The sequence below is a fragment of the Molothrus ater genome, chromosome 23 (assembly GCF_012460135.2).
Source record: "Molothrus ater isolate BHLD 08-10-18 breed brown headed cowbird chromosome 23, BPBGC_Mater_1.1, whole genome shotgun sequence".
Taxonomy (NCBI): Eukaryota; Metazoa; Chordata; class Aves; order Passeriformes; family Icteridae; genus Molothrus; species Molothrus ater.
In genome coordinates, this window is record NC_050500.2 from 6,266,770 (window position 1) to 6,284,797 (window position 18,028).

At 56.0% G+C, this 18,028-nt stretch overlaps 1 protein-coding gene across 1 annotated transcript; it reads right to left on the minus strand.

The window, feature by feature from the left end:
* Positions 1-1,182: 1,182 nt before the first annotated feature.
* On the minus strand, positions 1,183-13,975 carry LOC118694907 (protein-arginine deiminase type-2-like). The gene is made up of 16 exons (XM_036396226.2): positions 13,628-13,975; positions 11,655-11,841; positions 11,507-11,576; positions 11,296-11,357; positions 11,100-11,217; positions 10,418-10,543; positions 8,065-8,243; positions 7,785-7,888; positions 7,516-7,627; positions 7,336-7,443; positions 4,869-5,020; positions 4,368-4,512; positions 3,501-3,594; positions 2,560-2,645; positions 2,311-2,439; positions 1,183-1,527 (listed from the first exon to the last, which is right to left on the minus strand). The coding sequence occupies exons 1-16, from the start codon at positions 13,732-13,734 to the stop codon at positions 1,294-1,296; spliced, it is 2,013 nt and encodes a 670-aa protein (XP_036252119.1). The 5' UTR covers positions 13,735-13,975; the 3' UTR covers positions 1,183-1,293.
* Positions 13,976-18,028: the final 4,053 nt, after the last annotated feature.

Genomic DNA, 18,028 nt, shown 5'->3' on the forward strand with positions numbered 1-18,028 from the left:
GCCGCCATGTTGCTGCGCTGACGGGAAGGTGCGCCCGCCATTTTGAGTGTGGCGGCGCCCTCAGGAGAGGCGCCATGTTGGGTGTGGCGCGCCCTGTGGGACGGGGGCAGGATGCCCCAAACCCCCTTTTCTTTCCTAAATTCCTGGTTTTCTTTCCTAAATCCCCCTTTTTTCTTTCCTAAATCTCCCTTGTTTTCTCTCCGTTAATTCCCAGCATCGTTGTTTTGCATGGAGGTAGCTGTGTTACTACCCCCTGCCTCAAGTGGACCTGCCCCAACACCAATGGGGTAAATGGTGGGTGCTGGAAAGCAAAGAGTCCCAGAGACATTAAGGTGGGAAAAGCCCTCCAAGGTCTCTCCAGGAGCTTCAAGTCCAAGCTGTGGCTAATCCCCACCTTGTCCCCAGCCCAGAGCACTGAGTGCCACACCCAGGCCCTCCTTGGACACCTCCAGGGATGGGCACTCCAAAACTCCCTGGGCAGCCCCTGCCAAAAAAATGCCCCCCTTGGGAATGATGTAACTTTCCTAATTAGTTTTTAATTAATTGTTATGATTACTTGTAAGCAGTCCTCACTTTTAGCCAGCACAAGTTAACTTCACAGGCTCATACTTCTGTTCTGATCATTAAATCACTGAAATCTTGAGTTTGTTAAAGCTAACCCCGACAAGCTTCAATTAAGCCAAAGGGATTTGAAGACTGGGCATCTGGGATCTCAAATTTATGGACCTTTAAGGACACTGGAACAAGAAGAAGGTACAGAGGAGATTGAAGCCTGAAAATCTGAGGATTCCCAGACAAGAAAAGGATGATAAAAGAACTGAAGAATGTGGCCCAGCTTAACATGAAGAGTGAGAAATCAATAACCAATAGTGGACAGAATGAAGAGCGTTATTAGAACCTATGACCACTGATTTCTTTGTTAAAGATGTGTAGATAAATGAAAACATTTTGTATTGGTGTGGAGGCTGGAGCTCTGTCAGCCACACACAAACCCTGGCTGAGTTTAAATAAAATGCCTGACTTGCCAACACCACAAAAACAGTGGTAGAGACAATTTTGCAGGATTTTGGTAACTCCCCCACCTCTTTGAGCACGCCCTCTCTTTCCCTCCCAGTGATTCCCAACGGAATTATTAATTAATAATTAATTATTAGTTATTCAGTTATTTAATTCCCCAACTTTTTCCTCACAGCAAATTCATTTATTAAGGGAATCGCAAGCAACACACACTGGGGGCAAAGGTGGAGGGAGAAGGAGGAGGAAGAGGAGGAAGAAGATGAAGAAGAGGCCTGGCTACGGCGCGAAGTGCCACCACTGGAAGGCGAAGGGCCGGCGCTGGACGTTGGTGCCGCAGTGCACCTCGCCCAGGCTGCCGTGGTACGAGGACACGTCCTCCAGGAAGCGGCAGCACAGCCCCAGCGGCTCCAGCAGCGCTCGGATCCGCCGCTCCAGGCAGCACTCGCCGCCCGCCACCGGCCCAAATGGCTTGGGGATGCCCAGGTCCCTGCCCAGCACGATCATGGTGACCTGCAGGTGACACCAAGGGCACATTGGTATTGGAATGGGTGACACTGAAATGCTTGGGGATGCCCAGGTCAATCATGGTGACCTATGGGGTGACACCAGGGGACAGCAGCATTAGAATGGGTGACACTGAAGGGCTTGGGGATGCCCAGGTCCCTGCCCAGCACGATCATGGTGACCTGCAGGTGACACCAAGGGCACATTGGTATCAGAATGGGTGACACTGAAGGGCTTGGGGATGCCCAGGTCCCTGGCCAGCATGATCATGGTGACCTGCAGGCTGACACCAGCAGTGTTGGGACGGATGAAGCCAAAGGAAAGACACTGATCACCCTCCTCAGTACCACTTTTTGCAGCTGCCCTCCCTCAGGATTCCAAATCCAATAGAATTCTCCCTTTTTTATCATTAAAACATGCCTCACCCCTTGCAATTTCACCACTTTTTAAAAAAACCCCACTGCAAGCATCACAAAGCCACTAAGCTGTGTTAGACCTATGTTTATCCGTGCCTGCCTGGATATATTTGCTTTTGCTAGACAGCTGGGGGGGTTTTTTGGGAAAACTTTGGGGAAAACGCGCCTCTCAGCTTGCAGTTTCACTGTTTTGAAAGGATTTTGCCTCAAAACCCCAAAACCACCGAGCTGTGTTAGACCCGTGTTTATCCTGGAGATATTTCCCTTTTCTAGACAGCTGATTTTTCTTTTTCAGGAGAACTTTGGGGACTCGTCCTGGCTGACGGAGCTGTTTTTTGGGGAGGAGCCAAGGGCAGGACCCCCCCGCCCTTACCGTGTTGGGGAAGTAGGGAACAGCTTTTCCCTGCTTGTCCAGCTTGAAGAGGGCCGGCAGGTCGATGATGTCCTCCTCCAGCAAGCCCAGCTCCTTCTTGAGGATATCCCTGTTCCAGTCGATGCAGCGCTGCAGGGGACGGAGCAGAGCAGAGAGGGGCCCAAATTCCACCACTCCCAGTGGGGTTTGTGCCACACCAGGGCAGTCCCTGCCAGAAATGGGGGCTGTGACCCGGAGTGTGGGGATTACCTGCACGTACTGGTTCTGCTGCGCCAGGACATCATTGGACAGCACCTTGTTTATGGTCATGCGCTTGGTGTCTGTCCCCAAGTACCCTAAACACGCAAAACGCCCTCAAAATGAAGCAGCGCTGGCAGGAGCCTGGCTTGAGGTGAGGTAAAGAGACAGAGAAAGCCCAAAAAGCCCCAAATCCCAATTTCCTGAGGCTGGGGTGAAAGCTTGGGAAGCTGACAGAAGGAAATCTCTGCCCATTGGAAAGAGCATTGGACATGTCCTGTCATTCATCCTCCTGCCCAGGGGAATCTGCTGGATTTCTCCAGAGCGTCCCCCTCCCATGGGGTCACCCCTGCTCTGGGGACAGCCAGGCTCCCACCAGAGGAACCCTTGGAGATACAGAGACCTTCTCCCAACACTGTCATGGATCAAAACCACAATGAAAGGGAAAAAACACCGTTCTAATCTAGGGCGACATGAGAGCTGCCAGCTGTCCTGCTCCATGCTGGAGCTCCATGTCCTTGGAGATATGGAGACCTTCTCCCAACCTCATCAGGGGTCAAAACCACAATGAAATGGAAAAAATCCATTTCTAATCTGGACAGGAGAGCTGCCAGTTGTCCTGCTCTGTGCTGGAGCTCCATATCCTTGGAGATACGGAGACCTTCTCCCAACCCCGTCAGGGATCAAAATCACAATGCTGCTAATCTGGGGGCACACAAGAGCTGCCAGTTGTCCCGCTCCGTGCTGGAGCTCTGCTGGCATTTCCAGAGGCTCCATCCCTGGCAGCAAACATCCCCTCTACGCGGAGGCCCTTATCCCTCCCATCCCACTCGCTTTCCCGAAATAGGGCTGGAGGAGGCTGGGGGCGGCGGGCAGGCATCCTGCTGAAGGACACCCAGCGGGGAAATGTCCCCGCGTGGCCCCGGCTGTGCCACCGAGTGCTGTCGCCTTGCCTTTGAACATGGTGGCTTCTCCCTGTCCCTCCTTCTGCTTCTCGCGGAAGAGCCGGTAGCAGGCGGCCGGGCTGGCCAGCAGCATCCGGAATCGCTGCGGGAACACGGCAGGGTCAGCTGCAGCCCTGCAGTGCCCCAGGAATCACTTCTGCAAAACTCAAGCTGAAACTCTTAAAATTGGGAGTCTTTGCTGTTATCTAGTGCCTCGTTTAACCCGGGGAGGGTTTGTGGGCCTAAATATTCCTTTTTTGAACCACCCAGGTCAAGGCTCGATTTCCCTGAGGGAAAAATTTATGTGAGAGGCAGCCAAAGCCATGATAGAGTGAAGAGAAATGATCTGCGAACATGTGGGCATAAATATTCCTTTTTTTTGAGCCCTCCTGGTCAAGGCTTGGTTTCCCTGAGGGAAAAATCCACATCAGAAGCAGAGAAAACCATGATAGAGGGAAGAGAAGTGTTCTGAAAACATGTGGGATATAAATATTCCTTTTGGTTTTTGGTACCATCCTGGTCAAGGCTCGGTTTCCCTGAGGGAAAGATCCATGTCAGAAGCAGGAAAAGCCATAAGAGAGGGAAGAGAAAAGTTCTGAAAACCTCTGGGAGATGCTGAGCCGCTGCAAACCCCCGGAAATCTTAAGGGTGGAATTTCTTGGATACCTTTGCAGGCATCTTTTCCCTTCTATTTGCATTCATTAATAGCCCAGCAAATCCCGTTTTTTTATGCTCAGATCCCTCATTTTGGGGTGGGGAACGAAACCCAAGCAAACACTGGCTGGGGGTGCCAAAGGAAGGAGTTCTGGGGTTTTCCCAGTGGGATCGGTGTCGCAAAGGAGGAACCCTGGGGCAGCACGGGGGGTCTGGGGGTACCTTTTTGTCAGAGGTGGGGACAAAGTTGACAAACTCGTTGACATTGCCCACAGCCAGCCAGTCAGAGTAGAGCTCCACGGGGGCCTGGACGCACTGGGCGTAGAGGAAATCCCGCACCAGCCTGGTCTTCCTGCGGCCCGCGGATCTGGGGGAGAATTCCCATCAACATCTGCCTGGACACTCAGACTGAGGGGACATTCCCATCAACATCTGCCTGGACACTCAGACTGAGGGGACATTCCCATCAACATCTGCCTGGATTCTTGGATTGAGGGGTATTCCCATAAATATCTGCCTGGAAACTCGGACTGGGGGGACAGTCCCATCAACATCTGCCTGGATATAAATTGCCTCTGAGGTGGAGGAGCTGGGAGCCCCCACCCTGCTCAGGCAGTGTCTGATTGACCCATTGCCTCAATTTTGGTGGTGTTTCAGAGCTCTTGTTGAGGCTCTGCTCCCAAATCCATGTTTTTCCCAAATCTGCGTTTCCCCCTCTCTTACGCGGGGAAGCTGCTGCCGATGAGGATCCTTCCCAAGGGATACTCCTTGCCAGCCACGGACACGGGCGGGCTGACCTCCACGTTCCCAAAGGAGTCCAGGCTGGCCACGGCCTCGAAGAGGGGCTCCTTGTGCACATAGCCGAAACTGGGGCCCTGGGAAAAAGGAAATGCCCTGAGTCCCCACTGCTCCCGTGGTGTGATCCTCCTGTGGGGTGGGCGAGGACAGCGATGGCGAGGGGACAGGAAAGGGGACAGGAAAGGGGACAGGAGAAAGCTCTCGGGATAATGGAGCTGCAGGAATAATTGGGACAACCCAGGAGCAGAGCACAGGCCTGGAGCCAGGGCCAGATCTCCTCTCATCCTACAGCCAAGGTTGCAGTGTCCCCATTAAGCAAGACCAGATCTCCTCGGTTCTCTAACAGCCAAGGTTTAAATGTCTACATTAAACCAAGGTTTAAATGTCCACATTAAGCAGGACCAGATCTCCTCTGTTCTCTCACAGCCAAGGTTTAAATGTCCACATTAAGCCAAGGTTTAATTGTCCACATTGAGCAGGACCAGATCTCCTCTGTTCTCCCCAGCCAAGTTTTAAGTGTCTACATTAAGCCAGGCCAGATCTTCTCTGTTCTCTCTAGCCAAGGTTTAAATGTTCACATTAAGCTAAGGTTTAAGTGTCCACATTAAGCTAATCAAGCAGCCCTGAGCCAAGTTCCTGGCTGGCTCTGGGAGGGAGGTGAACTCCAGCCCCTGAGGGTGACTCTTCCCTGGGCTAAGAGCCACCCCGAGGGCTGCACGGCACTTAAATCCCACTTAAGGCCTGATTTCCAGGATTTACCGTATCTGGGATTGGAGGAGCTGTGTGTGCAGGGGTAATTAGCACTGGGCTCTGTGTGCCAAAGCCCGAGGGAGTGTTAAAAACAGGGCAAAGCCTGCAGGGATGGGACCAAAATCCAACTTTGCCCGCTCTCCAGTTGGAGTCGACACAGGCCCGGAGTGCACAGCAGCCCCTGGGGTGAGATCAGGTGTCCGTGAGGTTTGAGTTAAATCCCAGTCACTTATCAGGGCTGGGTTTCCATGGGGATAACCCAAATATACAGGTCAGGAAAAGTGAGCAGGGAGAGCTGGGGGTGCTTCCGCTCAGAAATTCCCATTTTAAACCCAGGGTGTTTGGAGACACTGGGGCAGAGGGAGCACAGCTTTCCTTGAGGCTCCCTGTGTGGTTTTGGGGTGCATTTTGGGGGATGGCCGGGATCAGATCCCTTTTTCTCTGGGTTCTAAGGGAGAGCCTGAGCACCAACCACCTGCTCCTGACTAATTTCAGTTTAATAAAACCACGGAGCCCGCCTGGTTTCAACTGTCAGGGCTCTGGTTCATCCCAGGTTTGCGGGTCACATCCAAGTCCTATCAGTTCCACACTGATTTTGAGGGGATAATTCCCTCCCGTCTCCTTTTTCCCTGGCATGGGCTTCCAGGGGCTCAGGGCTTGACCCGTGCCCATGGCGTTGGGCTAAGTATTCCTAGCTGGAAAATGAGATTGGAAAGGTCGGGCTGGGGATTAGGGCAGGCTTCAAAGCAGAAATTGGAGGATAATGTGTTAGCAGCTCCCAAGGCTGAAATTGCTGCCCTAAATATGAGGCAGAGCAATTCCTAAAGAGGGCAGATCCCCACGTCTGCTTGGCGGATTCGCTGGATGAATCCAGGACTGGATGTTCCCATGCCAGGCATGAGAAACGATGGATTTCAGCGTTCCCCAAAGCCCCCAGCCTTCTCCAAAGGGACAAAAGCTGGGATTTGTCCTTGTCTCCTGTTCCTGCCAGGGCTGAGGCTGCTCCAGCACCCATCCGGGAGTTGGGGACAGTGACTCCGTGGCTGCCTGGGGTGTTCTGCCCTTCCCCAGTGTGGTATCTCCAAGGGATCACCCAATCCAGCTTTTTTCCATGCTGGGCTCTCCCCAAACGCCCCATCCCAGACTTGCCCTGGCCCTTTTCCTCAGCCAAGGAGCCCACAGGGATGTTCTTGGCGCTGGCTGCATCCCCTTCTCCTCCGAAGAAGTAAACTGACCCTCTCCTGCTTCCCTTCCCTCTCCTGCTTGGAAGGTGCCAGGTATTACCAGGCACTGAGAGGAAAGGAAAGAGCAGCCTGTCCTGGGATGCTCGAGGGGCAGAAATCCCATCCCAGAGCTCGGCTGGAGCCTTTCACTCCCAGGGGTGCCAGCTCCTCCTTTCCCCCTGGGTCAGAGGTTTCCCGGAGGGCTGGGATTGGGTGAGGCTGGGGGAGGAATGAGGGGGTGAGGCTGGGGCTGGGTGGGAGGGAATCTCCATGTGGAGCTGCTCTGCTCTCATTTTCCAGGCAATTCCATACACGGAGCCGAGGGCAAGGAGGATTTGGGAAATGGGAACGTGGGCTGGGCATGACCCCTGGGAGCTGCTCCTCAGGGAATGCCAGGAACACAGGGAACCTTCCCTCACCAGCAGCTCCTTGATGGGGAGTTGCTCCATCCCTCTCTCCCGAGGGGAGTCCAGCACCACTGGGAAGCTCTTGTGGGGAGCCTGGGTGTAGCCCAGCTCGATCTCATCCTGGGGAAGAGAGGAAATCCCACCTGGGGCACCAGCAGGGAAGGGTTTTCCCGGTTTTTGGAGCCCCCCTACCTGCATCCAGCGGTCCCCGCGGTTGATGTAGCCGAAGCAAACCTTCAGCTTGCAGCCGGCCTTGGCCACCAGGCTCTGGATCTCCTTGGTGAACAGGTAGTTGTCCTTCATGCTGGAGGAAAGGATGGAAAGGATGGAAAGGATGGAAAGGATGGAAAGGATGGAAAGGATGGAAAGGATGGAAAGGATGGAAAGGATGGAAAGGATGGAAATTCCCCGTTCCCAGCCCATCCCCAGGGCTGGTGGGGCTGGGGAAGCACCGCCTGTACCTGAACACCAAGAGGTTCACTGGGGCCAGGGTGTTGGGGGTCATGATCCACGGTGCCACCCGGAACACCACGGTGTCCGTGAAGATCGGCGAGTGAGGGATGCCCTGAGGGAGCCAAGCAGAAATCAGGGACATTCCCCACACCATTCCCCCCAAACACCCTCCCCTGGGGCCATTTTTGGGATCGGTTAATGGGATCACCCTCCGTTCTGGCACTATCCCAATCTGCTGGGTGCAGCCTCCCCTCTGCCCCATTCCCAGGAGTTCCCGGAGTTCCTGACCTCGGTCAGTGGCTCCAGGAGGCTGAGGTGGATGGACACCAGCCCCGAGAAGGTCTCGTCGGGGAAGCGCAGCCCCTCCACGAAGAAGTGGAGCTCGGCGGCCCCGCCGGGGTAGGGCACGGCGTGGAACAGCTTCCTGCGGCCCAGCACCTGCACGTAGCGCTGCCCGAAGAAGGGATCTGCGGGAAAACAGGAAAGCCGCAGGTTTATCGGGATTCCCGCCTGTTTCCTGGGGATTCCCGCCTGTTTCCTCGGGATTCCTGCCTCTTTCCTCAGGATTCCCACCTCTTTCCTTGGGATTCAAGCCTCTTTCCTCAGGATTCCGCCTGTTTGTTTTCTCGGGATTCCAGCTTATTTCCTTGGGATTCCTGCCTCTTTCCTAGGGATTCCTGCCTGTTTCCTCAGGATTCCTGCCTGTTTCTTTGGGATTCAAGCCTCTTTGCTTGGGATTCCTACCTCTTTGTTTCCTCGGGATTCCTGCCTCTTTCCTGAGGATTCCCGCTTCTTTCCTCGGGATTCCCGCCTGTTTCCTCAGGATTCCTGCCTCTTTCTTCAGGATTCCCGCCTTTTTGTTTCCTTGGGATTCCTGCCTCTTTCCTCGGGATTCCTGCCTGTTTGTTTCCTCAGGCAAGGAACTCCAACACTCCTGCTGTGCCCGAGGAGACAGGGCTGGGTTTCCATGGGGATAACCCAAATATACAGGCCAGGAAAAGTGAGCTTTTTTCTGCTTCCCCTCAGAAATTCCCTTTTTAAACCCAGTCTGGAGACACTGGGGTAGAGGGAGCACAGCTTTCCCTGAGGCTCCCTGTGCATTTTTGGGGTGCATTTCTGGGGGATGGCTGGGATCAGATCCCTCAGATCTCAGAGGAGATCCAGCTGTGAGAGGCACCTTGAAGCAGGAGTTGAGGGGCTTGGAATTTTGTCATGGACAGGAGGGATGAGGGAAAATGTCTCAGCCTTTCCTTGGGTGGAGCAGCCTTGGGAAGGGTTCTCATGGAGTTTCTGCTCCTCCACAGGAGGACAGTGCCCCAAACTCTCCCTCCATGGAGGGACGAGCCTGAGCTCCACAATGGCACATTCCTGGCTGGGTGAGGGATTTCATTCCCAGAAAATAAATCCCGGTGCCACAGTGAGGAATGAGGAGGGGTGTGCTCTGGAGTGTGCTGCCAGCATGGGTAAAGCAGCTGGGAGACCCCCACTTCAACACCCCAGCCCTGCTGGCAATGGGAATGATTCCATTTTCCGAAAACATCACACTTTGTTTATCTATCCTTATTTTTAATGGAAATTATTCCATTTTCTGAAAAACCATCCCAATTTATCTCTTTACCCCCTCTTTGTTTAACCCACCAGGAGTAAGAAACACTGAGGAGGCAGGAACCAAAAAGAGAAATAATTTAAAAACAGAGAAAAAAAGAAAGAAACCATGTGAAGTTTGCAGCAGTGGGCTCTGTTTCCCAGCACTTCCTGAGATTTATTCTCCCTCTTTTTACCCCAAAACAGAGCCAGCAGCTGGAGCTGCCTGGGCAGGGACGGCCTCACGTCCCCGGGCTCTCCTGGGAGCTGGGAGATGGAGCTGAACTCACCCAGTGGGAGGGAAATGAGCCAAAAGCAGCTTCTCTTTCACCATTTTCACTTCCCAGCTCCCACAGCTCAGGATTTCAGGTCTCGGGGAGCCAAACAAATGTTATTTATGTTTAAATCCTCCTTTTCTTAAACCCACACTGGGCTGCTTGCTGCCACCCCTTTGCTGTGTGCCTTTGTGTCCCCCTCCCTCTGCTTGTCCATCCCCAGAGTTTTCCACAGGATGAAAAGAGGGAAAAATGTGGGGAAAATGGGGGAAAGAAGGGGAAGAGGTACTGGGGACGTGGTCTGAGGAGCGTGGAGAGGACAAGGTCAGAGATGGGAAGGAAAGGGCTTGTGGGGACCTCAAAATCATCAAAGAAGAGGAGGAAAGGGGAGACAAAGCAGGGGAAAAGGAGGAAAAGGAAGAGGAGGAAAGGAAGGAAGGGGAAGAGGGGAAGAGGAAGAAGAGGAAGAAGGGGAAAAGGAGAAAAGGAGAAAAGGAGAAAGGGAGAAAAGGAGAAAAGGAGAAAAGGAGAAAAGGAGAAAAGGAGAAAAGGAGAAAAGGAGAAAAGGAGAAAAGGAGAAAAGGAGAAAAGGAGAAAAGGAGAAAAGGAGAAAAGGAGAAAAGGAAGATGGGGCAGAGGAAGAAGGGGCAGAAAAGGAAGGGGGAGAGAAAGAAGGGGAAGAGGAGAAGGAGGAAGAGGAAAAAGAGGAAAAGGAGAAAGGGGGAGAGGAAGGGCAGAGGAGGAAGAGGAAGAGGCAGAGCAGGAGGCGAGGAAGGCCTTACTCTGCACATGGAAGACCCCAACTTTGTCGGCGTCACTGACAGAAATGGAGAGGACGATTTCATAGCCCCGGGGGAGGCGCTGGGGCCCCTCTGTCCTCAGCACCATCTGAGCCATGTCCAGCAAATCTGGGGGGAAACGAAGCAAATCGGGTGGGGGTCTCCATGTTCCCTCTGGGGTTTGGATCTCCTTCCCGAGACACCAGCCCAGGCACCCTGGCAAACCAGAGCTGGTGCCTCGTGGGCTGTGACCCAGATGCCCTTTTCCCATCCCTTCTCCCTGCCCTCCCTGGCACGGCTGGGCCGTGACCTCGGAGCGCCGCCGGGCCCGGCTCCGCGTGGGTTGGGTTTTCCAGGAATGGGTGGGTGGATCCCTGGCTGCCGGCCTCGCGCCTCACCCCGCACTCCTCTCACCTGTGTGGAGCATCCCCGGCCCGCGCCGTGCCAGCCCTGGAACCTCAGCCCTTCCCCGGACCGGCTGCCGTGCCCTGCCCGGCTCCAGTGGGTTGGCGTGGCGTTAATTCCACCGAAATTCCCACGTGGGAAGCTTGCTCAGCAGCTGGTGGGGAGCAGCTGGGTCCTGGGCTGGGTCCTGGGCTGGGTCCTGGGCTGGGTCCCTCCCAGGAAAGGTCACAGAGAGGGGGCGATGGGGATTTTGGGGACAGGGCATTTGGGGAGCCGTTACCTTCCTTGTTGAACACCTGCTCGCTGTCGCAGTCGGAGGGCGGGATGAAGGGGAACTCCTTGTCACAGCTGACCAGCAGGATGGCCCCGTGTCCCTCTGGTCCCCAGGCCCAGCTTGCCTAAAGCACCCCTGGGGCTCAGCGGGCTCAGGACCCACCAAGCCCATGGATTTTCTGTGGATGGGGGAGGCCGGGTACCTTGTTGGGGCTGTTCCTTTCCACCACTCCATCCCGATCCGCGTCCACATCCAGGGAGATCCCTGGGGGGACAGAGCTGCCTCATCCCAGGCACGGCGAGGGGATCGGGTGCCAAACCCCCAGAGCCAGCAGATCTGGGTTTGCGGTCCCCAGCCCTGCCCTCCTCCAGACATGAGGGGACAGGGATGGACTCCCGGAGCTCCGGACTCACCGACGCCAGTGAGGAACACCCCGGCTTGGTTGATGGGCTTCCCTCCCTCTGCGTAAAAGCTGACGGTGACCTGCAAACCCCAAACCCTGCATTGGGGCAGGATGTTCTCCCTCCATGGAGGTCCCGCTCCGGGGATCCCTCTCCTCACCTTGTTGTCGTTGACCTCGGAGCTGGCCCGGCTCATGCTGAACCTCAGCACCGTCCCCTCCTCCAGCGGCCACCGCGCGCCGGTGCTGGACACGGCCTCGGGCTCGGCGCGGCCGCGGAACAGCACGTCCACGCTGACCCCTTCCGTGTGCTTCACGCCAAAGGCCACGGCCCCGGCGGGGGCCGCCCTGCCAGAAACACCCGGAATTCTCAGGGATGTGCAGGGCCAGCGCGGCGTTCCCACCGGGATTCATTCCACTGCCCTGAGCGCGGCCAAGACCGGACACGCCGGCGTCTCCACGCTCACCACCGGCACCTTCCTGCCCTGCTCCTGCCTGGGAACTGGAATTTACCTGGGTTTAGGCCCGGCTTAGCCCCGTGAGGGTTTGCAGCCATCGCTGTGGATAAGGATCTGTAATAATCCCGACCAGCCTGGGTTCTCACTTCCATGGAGAAATCCCGGTTCATTTTCCAGCATGGTGTTTAACAGCTCCTCAAAACACCGCGGCCATCCCCCGAGAGGCTCTTCCATGGGAAACTCTCATTTTGGGGGATTTCATCCAGCCCCAAAGCTGCCAGTGCTGCCCTGCTCCCAGTCCAATGTGCCCTTGCTCTTCCCCTCTCCTTTTCCTGAATTTCCCTGCCTTTCCAGGTTATTATTTTTGGGCTCTTTGCCCCGACACCCGAGACCTCGCGTTGATCAGGTTTCTCGGATGCCGCCGGTCCCACCAAACCCGCACCCTTGGCGAGGGGGGAGGAAATCCGAGCGCTCCTTTGCTCCTGCCTGGGTGTTCCTTAAATCCTTCAATTGCTTTTAATTACACATGGAAAAACTGGTTTGGTTTCCTGGTTTCTTGGATCTGGGGATCCCGCTGGGAAGGGATTTGGCCTGGAGAGGTGCCAGGGGAGCTGGAGCTGCACTGCTTGGCTTGACTGTCGAGGCTGGGATTTGCAACAGCAGCAGCAACCAGAATTGAGCCTGGAATGAGCTTTTCACCTTCTTTTTCCCTTGGGGGGAACAATTATCCTGAAGTTCAGTGTTGGGTTTGTTTTAGGGAAGCGGGGTTGGCGCTGTGGGGATTTCCCACTTTCCCAAGGTTTTGGTCAAGAGGTTTCATGTTCTTCCCTTACTTTGCAGTCCCTCCCCAGGCTCTTGCTCATCTCTCTGCTCTCCTCACCTCCCTGAGGTGCCCCTGGATCTGCTGAGCCCAGCGGGTCAGACCCACCCTGGGCTGGGGTAAATACAGGGGTGCTCAAAGCTTTCCAGGGGTTCGTGCAGCTCTGCAAAGCCCAGGGAGGGTTTTGCCCACAAATTGCATCAAAACGGTGTCGGGGCTGTGGGTTTGGGAAAGCAGAAGGGAAAACAAAAAAGCAGGGATTCCCAGAGGGATAAACAGGAGGGAAAGGTGAGGAGGAAGGTGAAGGTGGAGGGGGAGAGGAAGTTTTGGGGGTCCCACTCATCTATGGACATCAGTGTGGCTGCCCCAGAAGCTCTGGGGTTTGGGAAAGCAGGAGGAAAAAGGAGGAGCAGGGATTCCCAGAGGGAAAAACAAGGGGAAAAGCAATGAGAAAGGTGGAGGAGGAAAGGAAATTTTGGGGGTCCCTCTCACATATGGGCATTGGTGTGGATGTGGCTGCCCAGCAGCTCTGGGGTTTTGGAAAGCAGGAGGAAAAAGGAGGAGCAGGGATTTGTAGGAGGCAAGATGAGGAGCAGGGATTCTCAGAGGGAAAAACAGGGTTGAAAGGTGAGCAGAAAGGTGGTGGAGGAGGAGGAGGAGGAGGAGGAGGAGGAAAGGAGGTTTTGTGGGGGTCCCTCTCACCATGGGCATTGGTGTGGATGTGGCTGCCCAGCAGCTCTGGGGTTTGGGAAAGCAGGAGGAGAAACGAGGAGCAGGAATTTGCAGGAGGAAAAGCAGGGGGAAGGTGGAGCAGCAGGAGGAGGAGGAGGAAGGGAAGTTTTGGGGTCCCTCTCACCCGAAGACGTCGGCGCGGACGTGGCCGCCCAGCACGCACAGGGCCTCGATGCGGTTCCCGTGCTGCAGCCGCAGCGTGCGGGGCTCCCCCGGCATCTCCCCGGCCATGGGCACCGGCACCGGCCCCGGGAGCTGCCCCGCGGAGCCCTCGCGGCCGCTGCTGCTCCTTCCCCCGGCCCGGCCGCCCTCCTCCTCCTCGCGGGGCTGGCGGGGCTGGGATGGCAATGGGAGCGAGGGGGCGGCTGGGCTGGACCTGTGAGACCTCTGAAAGTGATCCGGGGGAGGGAGGGACAGGGGAGGATGGACAGAGATGGACAGGGATGGACAGGGGAGGATGGACAGAGATGGACGGGGAGGATGGACAGAGATGGACGGGGATGGACAGGGGAGGATGGACAGAGATGGACAGGGAGGGAGGGATGGACAGGGTGGGAGGGCAGGGATGGACAGGGTGGGAGGGCAGGGATGGACAGGGATGGACAGGGAGAGATGGACAGAGATGGACAGGGAGGGAGGGCAGCTGGCCCCAGCCCTGGGCAAGGAGCTCCCCCAGCTGTCCCCAGCTCCCGGTCCCTCCTCACCTCCCTGACCCCAGCCTGGGATCCCCAACGTGGATTTGCGGCATTTTGGGATCTGGCCGCATCCCTGGGGTGCACTTCACCCTCTCCTTCTGCTCTCTAGGGAAAATCCCTGCGTGCTCCCGCTTTCCCAGCCCTGAGGCAAGAGCAGAACTCTCCTTTTTTTTTTTTTTTTTTTTTTTTTCCCTGCTCATTTTCAAAGGGAAGCTGGGAGCAGTGGCTGCGGAAGGGAGCTCGGAGCTGGTTTGTTCCCCCCGGGCCGCTCCGGAGCGCGTCAGGAGCGGTTCCCGCCCACGCGGGGTTTGCATCGTTTGTGAACACCCAGCTAAATATTCATTTTCCAGCAAAAACTGCTGCCCCAGATTCTGGAAGCCACAAGCAATTAGCGAGCAGCAGCAGAGCTCAGGAGGATGTTCCTTCTTTCCATCCCTCTCGGGCTTCCCTTTTCCAGCCCCAGCTTCCCTCCACGGCAATGGAAGTCCCTGGGATTCATAGGGATCATCCCCCACGCTGCCATTGCCCCATGGAAAAACAGAGAATGGTGTGGGATTTAAAGCCCTTCCAGCCCAAATCATTCTGGGATTGTGCTGGGGAATATCCTGGATGGATATTCAGGCCAGAAGCTGGGACGTTCAGGGCTAGCTCCACGTGGGAATCTGATCTAAATTGAGATAATTATCATTGGAATTGGGATCATTTCCATTGGAATTGAGGGGTGGGAAGGGCTGGGGAATGGATATTCCTGGATTTTTCAGGGATCATCCTCCCCCTGGAATCTCCCCATGGAAAGAGGGGAATGGGATGGGATTTAAAGCCCTTCCAGCCCAAATATTTCCAGGATTGTGCTACAGAATATCCCGGATGAGCATCCGGGCCAGGAGCTGGGAAGTTCAGGGCTGGGAAAACAGGGAATCGGAGTTAATCGAGACAATTTCCACTGGATTTGGGATCATTTCATTGGAATTCGGTTTTCCCGTGGATTTGTCCCGCGGCTGTACCGGGAGCCGGAGGGATCCCGGTTTATCCCTGGATCTGTCTCGCGGTTTCCCGGTGAATCCCGAGGCGCTCCGAGGATTCCCGGGGGTTTTTAACGCCCAGACCGGACCGGGAGCTTCTGTGCCCGAACCTCCCTCTGCCGGGACAGCGCTGCCCGCCCGAATTCCCAGGAGCTGGGAGCAGATGCCAGCCCGGAGCTTGGGAGCGGCCCCCGCTCTCCATTCCCGAGGTTTTCCCGGAGCTGGAGCTCGGGGATTTGCTCACTCCGGGTGCCCGGGGGTCGTTCCGGCTCCGCGCTGCAGGCTCGGAATTCCGGGGGTGGGAGGGGAACGTTCCCCGCAGCGCTCCGGGCTGACCTTTCGCCTTCGGGAGGTGCCAACAGGTGCCCGTGCCAGGCCGGGCGCTGCCCGCTCCTGCCCGGGATTCGGGAATTCGGGAATTCGGGATGGAGGCGCTGGGGCAGAGCCGGGGCAGGGCTGGGGCTTTTCGCTCTTCTGCTTTTCCAGGACGCTTCGCTCTGGGATCAGCAGCTCCGGAGCCTCCCTGCGTGCAACCGCCTTGGTTTGGGGCAGAGGAAGGGACGGAGCGAGTTTTGGGGTGCTTGGGCATTCCGAGTGTTTTCCACGCTCCACACCAACCCAAATTCTGGGTTTTCCCAGAATTTTTTCCCGCCCCCGAATCTGCCTCCTGCTCTTTTTCCCTGGCTCCCAGACGGGATGGGGGATGCTTCAGCCAAAAAAACCCCTAAAGAAATCTAAAAAAAACCCTAAAGAAACCCTAAAAAATCTAAAGAAACCGTAAAGGAAACTCTAAAGAAACCCTTCAGGAGCCTCAAGCCCTGCCGAGCCCGGCGGGGTTTGATAACTGGTTCGATGTCTCGCCCGGCTCAGGTAATTAGGCTGACACGGCTCGTAAAGGTTCCTGCCTGCAATTCTGCATGCAGGGTAATTAACCAGCTGTAATTAACAAGCTGTAATTATCGGCTTAGAGAGATTATCGAACTTTCCTTGGCAGAGTGGTGCTGCAGGATGGGCGAGGAGCAACGCCCCGGAGGGATCCGACTGTTCCTGGGGGCGTTCGGGGGGCTTGGGATGGACTGGGATTGGGGAAAAGGGGCTGGGATTGGGGAAAAGGAGCTGGGATTGGGGAAAAGGAGCTGGGATTGGGGAAAAGAGGCTGGGATTGGGGAAAAGGGGCTGGGATTGGGGGAAAACTGGAATTGGGGCAAGAAAGAGCCTGGGATGGGGGAAAAGGGGATTGGGGAAAAGGGGCTGGGCCTGGGGAAGGAAAGAGGTTGGGGTTGGGGAAAAGAGGCTGGGATTGGGGGAAAACTGGAATTGGGGCAAGAAAGAGCCTGGGATTGGGGAAAGTGGCTGGGACTGGGGAAGGACAGAGTCTGGGTTTGGGGCAAAGCCAAAGGCACCCCCAGAGCAGGCTGCCCAAGCTCCCTGGTGTGATGGACAGGCGGGATCCGTCTGTCATGTGCCACTTTCCCAGGACAGGCTGTAATTAGGGAGAAGCGCTGAGCTCCAGCCGGGCCGGGTGGCTCCAAACCCTGCTGTCCCCGAGCACGGCCCGTCGGAGCCGATGGCAGCTGCAGGAGGAAGAGGAGGGAGCGCAGGTTCCGCCCAAACCCTGCCGGAGCTTGGGGCTGGGCGAGATCCGCGGCGGCTCAGAACGGGCTGGGACTGAGCTGCAAAACCCACCCGGCCCCGGAAGGTTTGGGCCCTCCGTGCCCAGGGGTGCAATCCCGCTGGATTTTGGGGAGCACTGAGGTCCCAGCTCCTGCTGAGCTGCCCTCCCCAGAGTGCCCCAATCCCGCTGTCCCAGCCCCAGGTGTGCTCCCGTACAGCCCCAGGTGTGTTCCTGTCCATCCCTCGGCCCAAACCAGCCGAGCAGGCTCGGGGCACAGCCCCTGCCCAGTATAAACCAGTGCAACCAGCAGCCTCCAGTGGGGAGCCCGCCCCTCTGGGGCCACTCCACCATTCCAGCTCCCAGTCCAGGGATCCACCAGGGCTTGTGCTTCCAGGAAGGCCTGGAGAGCCAACACCATTCCCAGCAGGAGTTTGGGTGGTGCTGAGCTGTGGAAAATGGGATTTTATCCAAAATCTCCAGCGAGTGAGGCCTGGGAGAGCCTGGAAATGCCACCAGCATTCCCTGCTGGAGCATCCTGGCGGCTCCTCTGGGCCCCTCTAATTCCTGAAGCTGTTCTGGGGTATGAGACACAGAGCTGGGGGTGGTTGCTGCAGTTTAAATGGGAGGGAGCCCTTTCCCAGATCCCATTCCTGGAGCCTGGCTGGGCTCATCCCAGCAGTTTGATCCCACAGGGAATTCCCTGCTCTGGCAGCTGAGGATGTGCAGCTCAGTGCAGTGCTGGCCCGGGCTCCTTGAGCCCTGCCCGGCTCCCCTGGGCCTTTTCCTGCTGCTCCCCACGGGGGTTTGGCCCTTCCCAGCCCTCTCCTTCCTATTCCCTGTCCCAAACACATCCTGACCTTCCCATTCCCCATTCCCAATACATCCCATCCTTCCCATTCCCTGTCCCAAACACATCCCACCCCATTCCCTGAGGATGAACCGTTGGAATTCTAGATGCTGAGACCTTTAAACTTTTGTACTACAAACTCTAACTCAAGGAAACACTGCATTTAACCTAAAGCTGAAAAGAAAGCTTCCAAAATTTAATAACACTAAGATTATGAGTGTATAGTTAATTAAAAGTGTATAATATCACAGAGTAGGAAACTTAAAATTTAAAGTTTTAAAATATAGTAATATTTATAAAGTAAAATAAAAGGGACCCTCTGGAGCAGGCAGGGCTCCCTCCCTCC

What these genes read in the sequence shown, in the direction of transcription:
- LOC118694907 (XM_036396226.2), bottom strand. Translation starts at nt 13,734, where the DNA reads ATGGCCGGGGAGATGCCGGGGGAGCCCCGCACGCTGCGGCTGCAGCAC. An exon ending in GTCCGCGCCGACGTCTTCGG is followed by an intron (nt 11,842 to 13,627) that starts GTGAGAGGGACC and finishes TGTTTCTGGCAG; the next exon opens with GGCGGCCCCCGCCGGGGCCG. An exon ending in GCGGGGACCGCTGGATGCAG is followed by an intron (nt 7,444 to 7,515) that starts GTAGGGGGGCTC and finishes TCTCTTCCCCAG; the next exon opens with GATGAGATCGAGCTGGGCTA.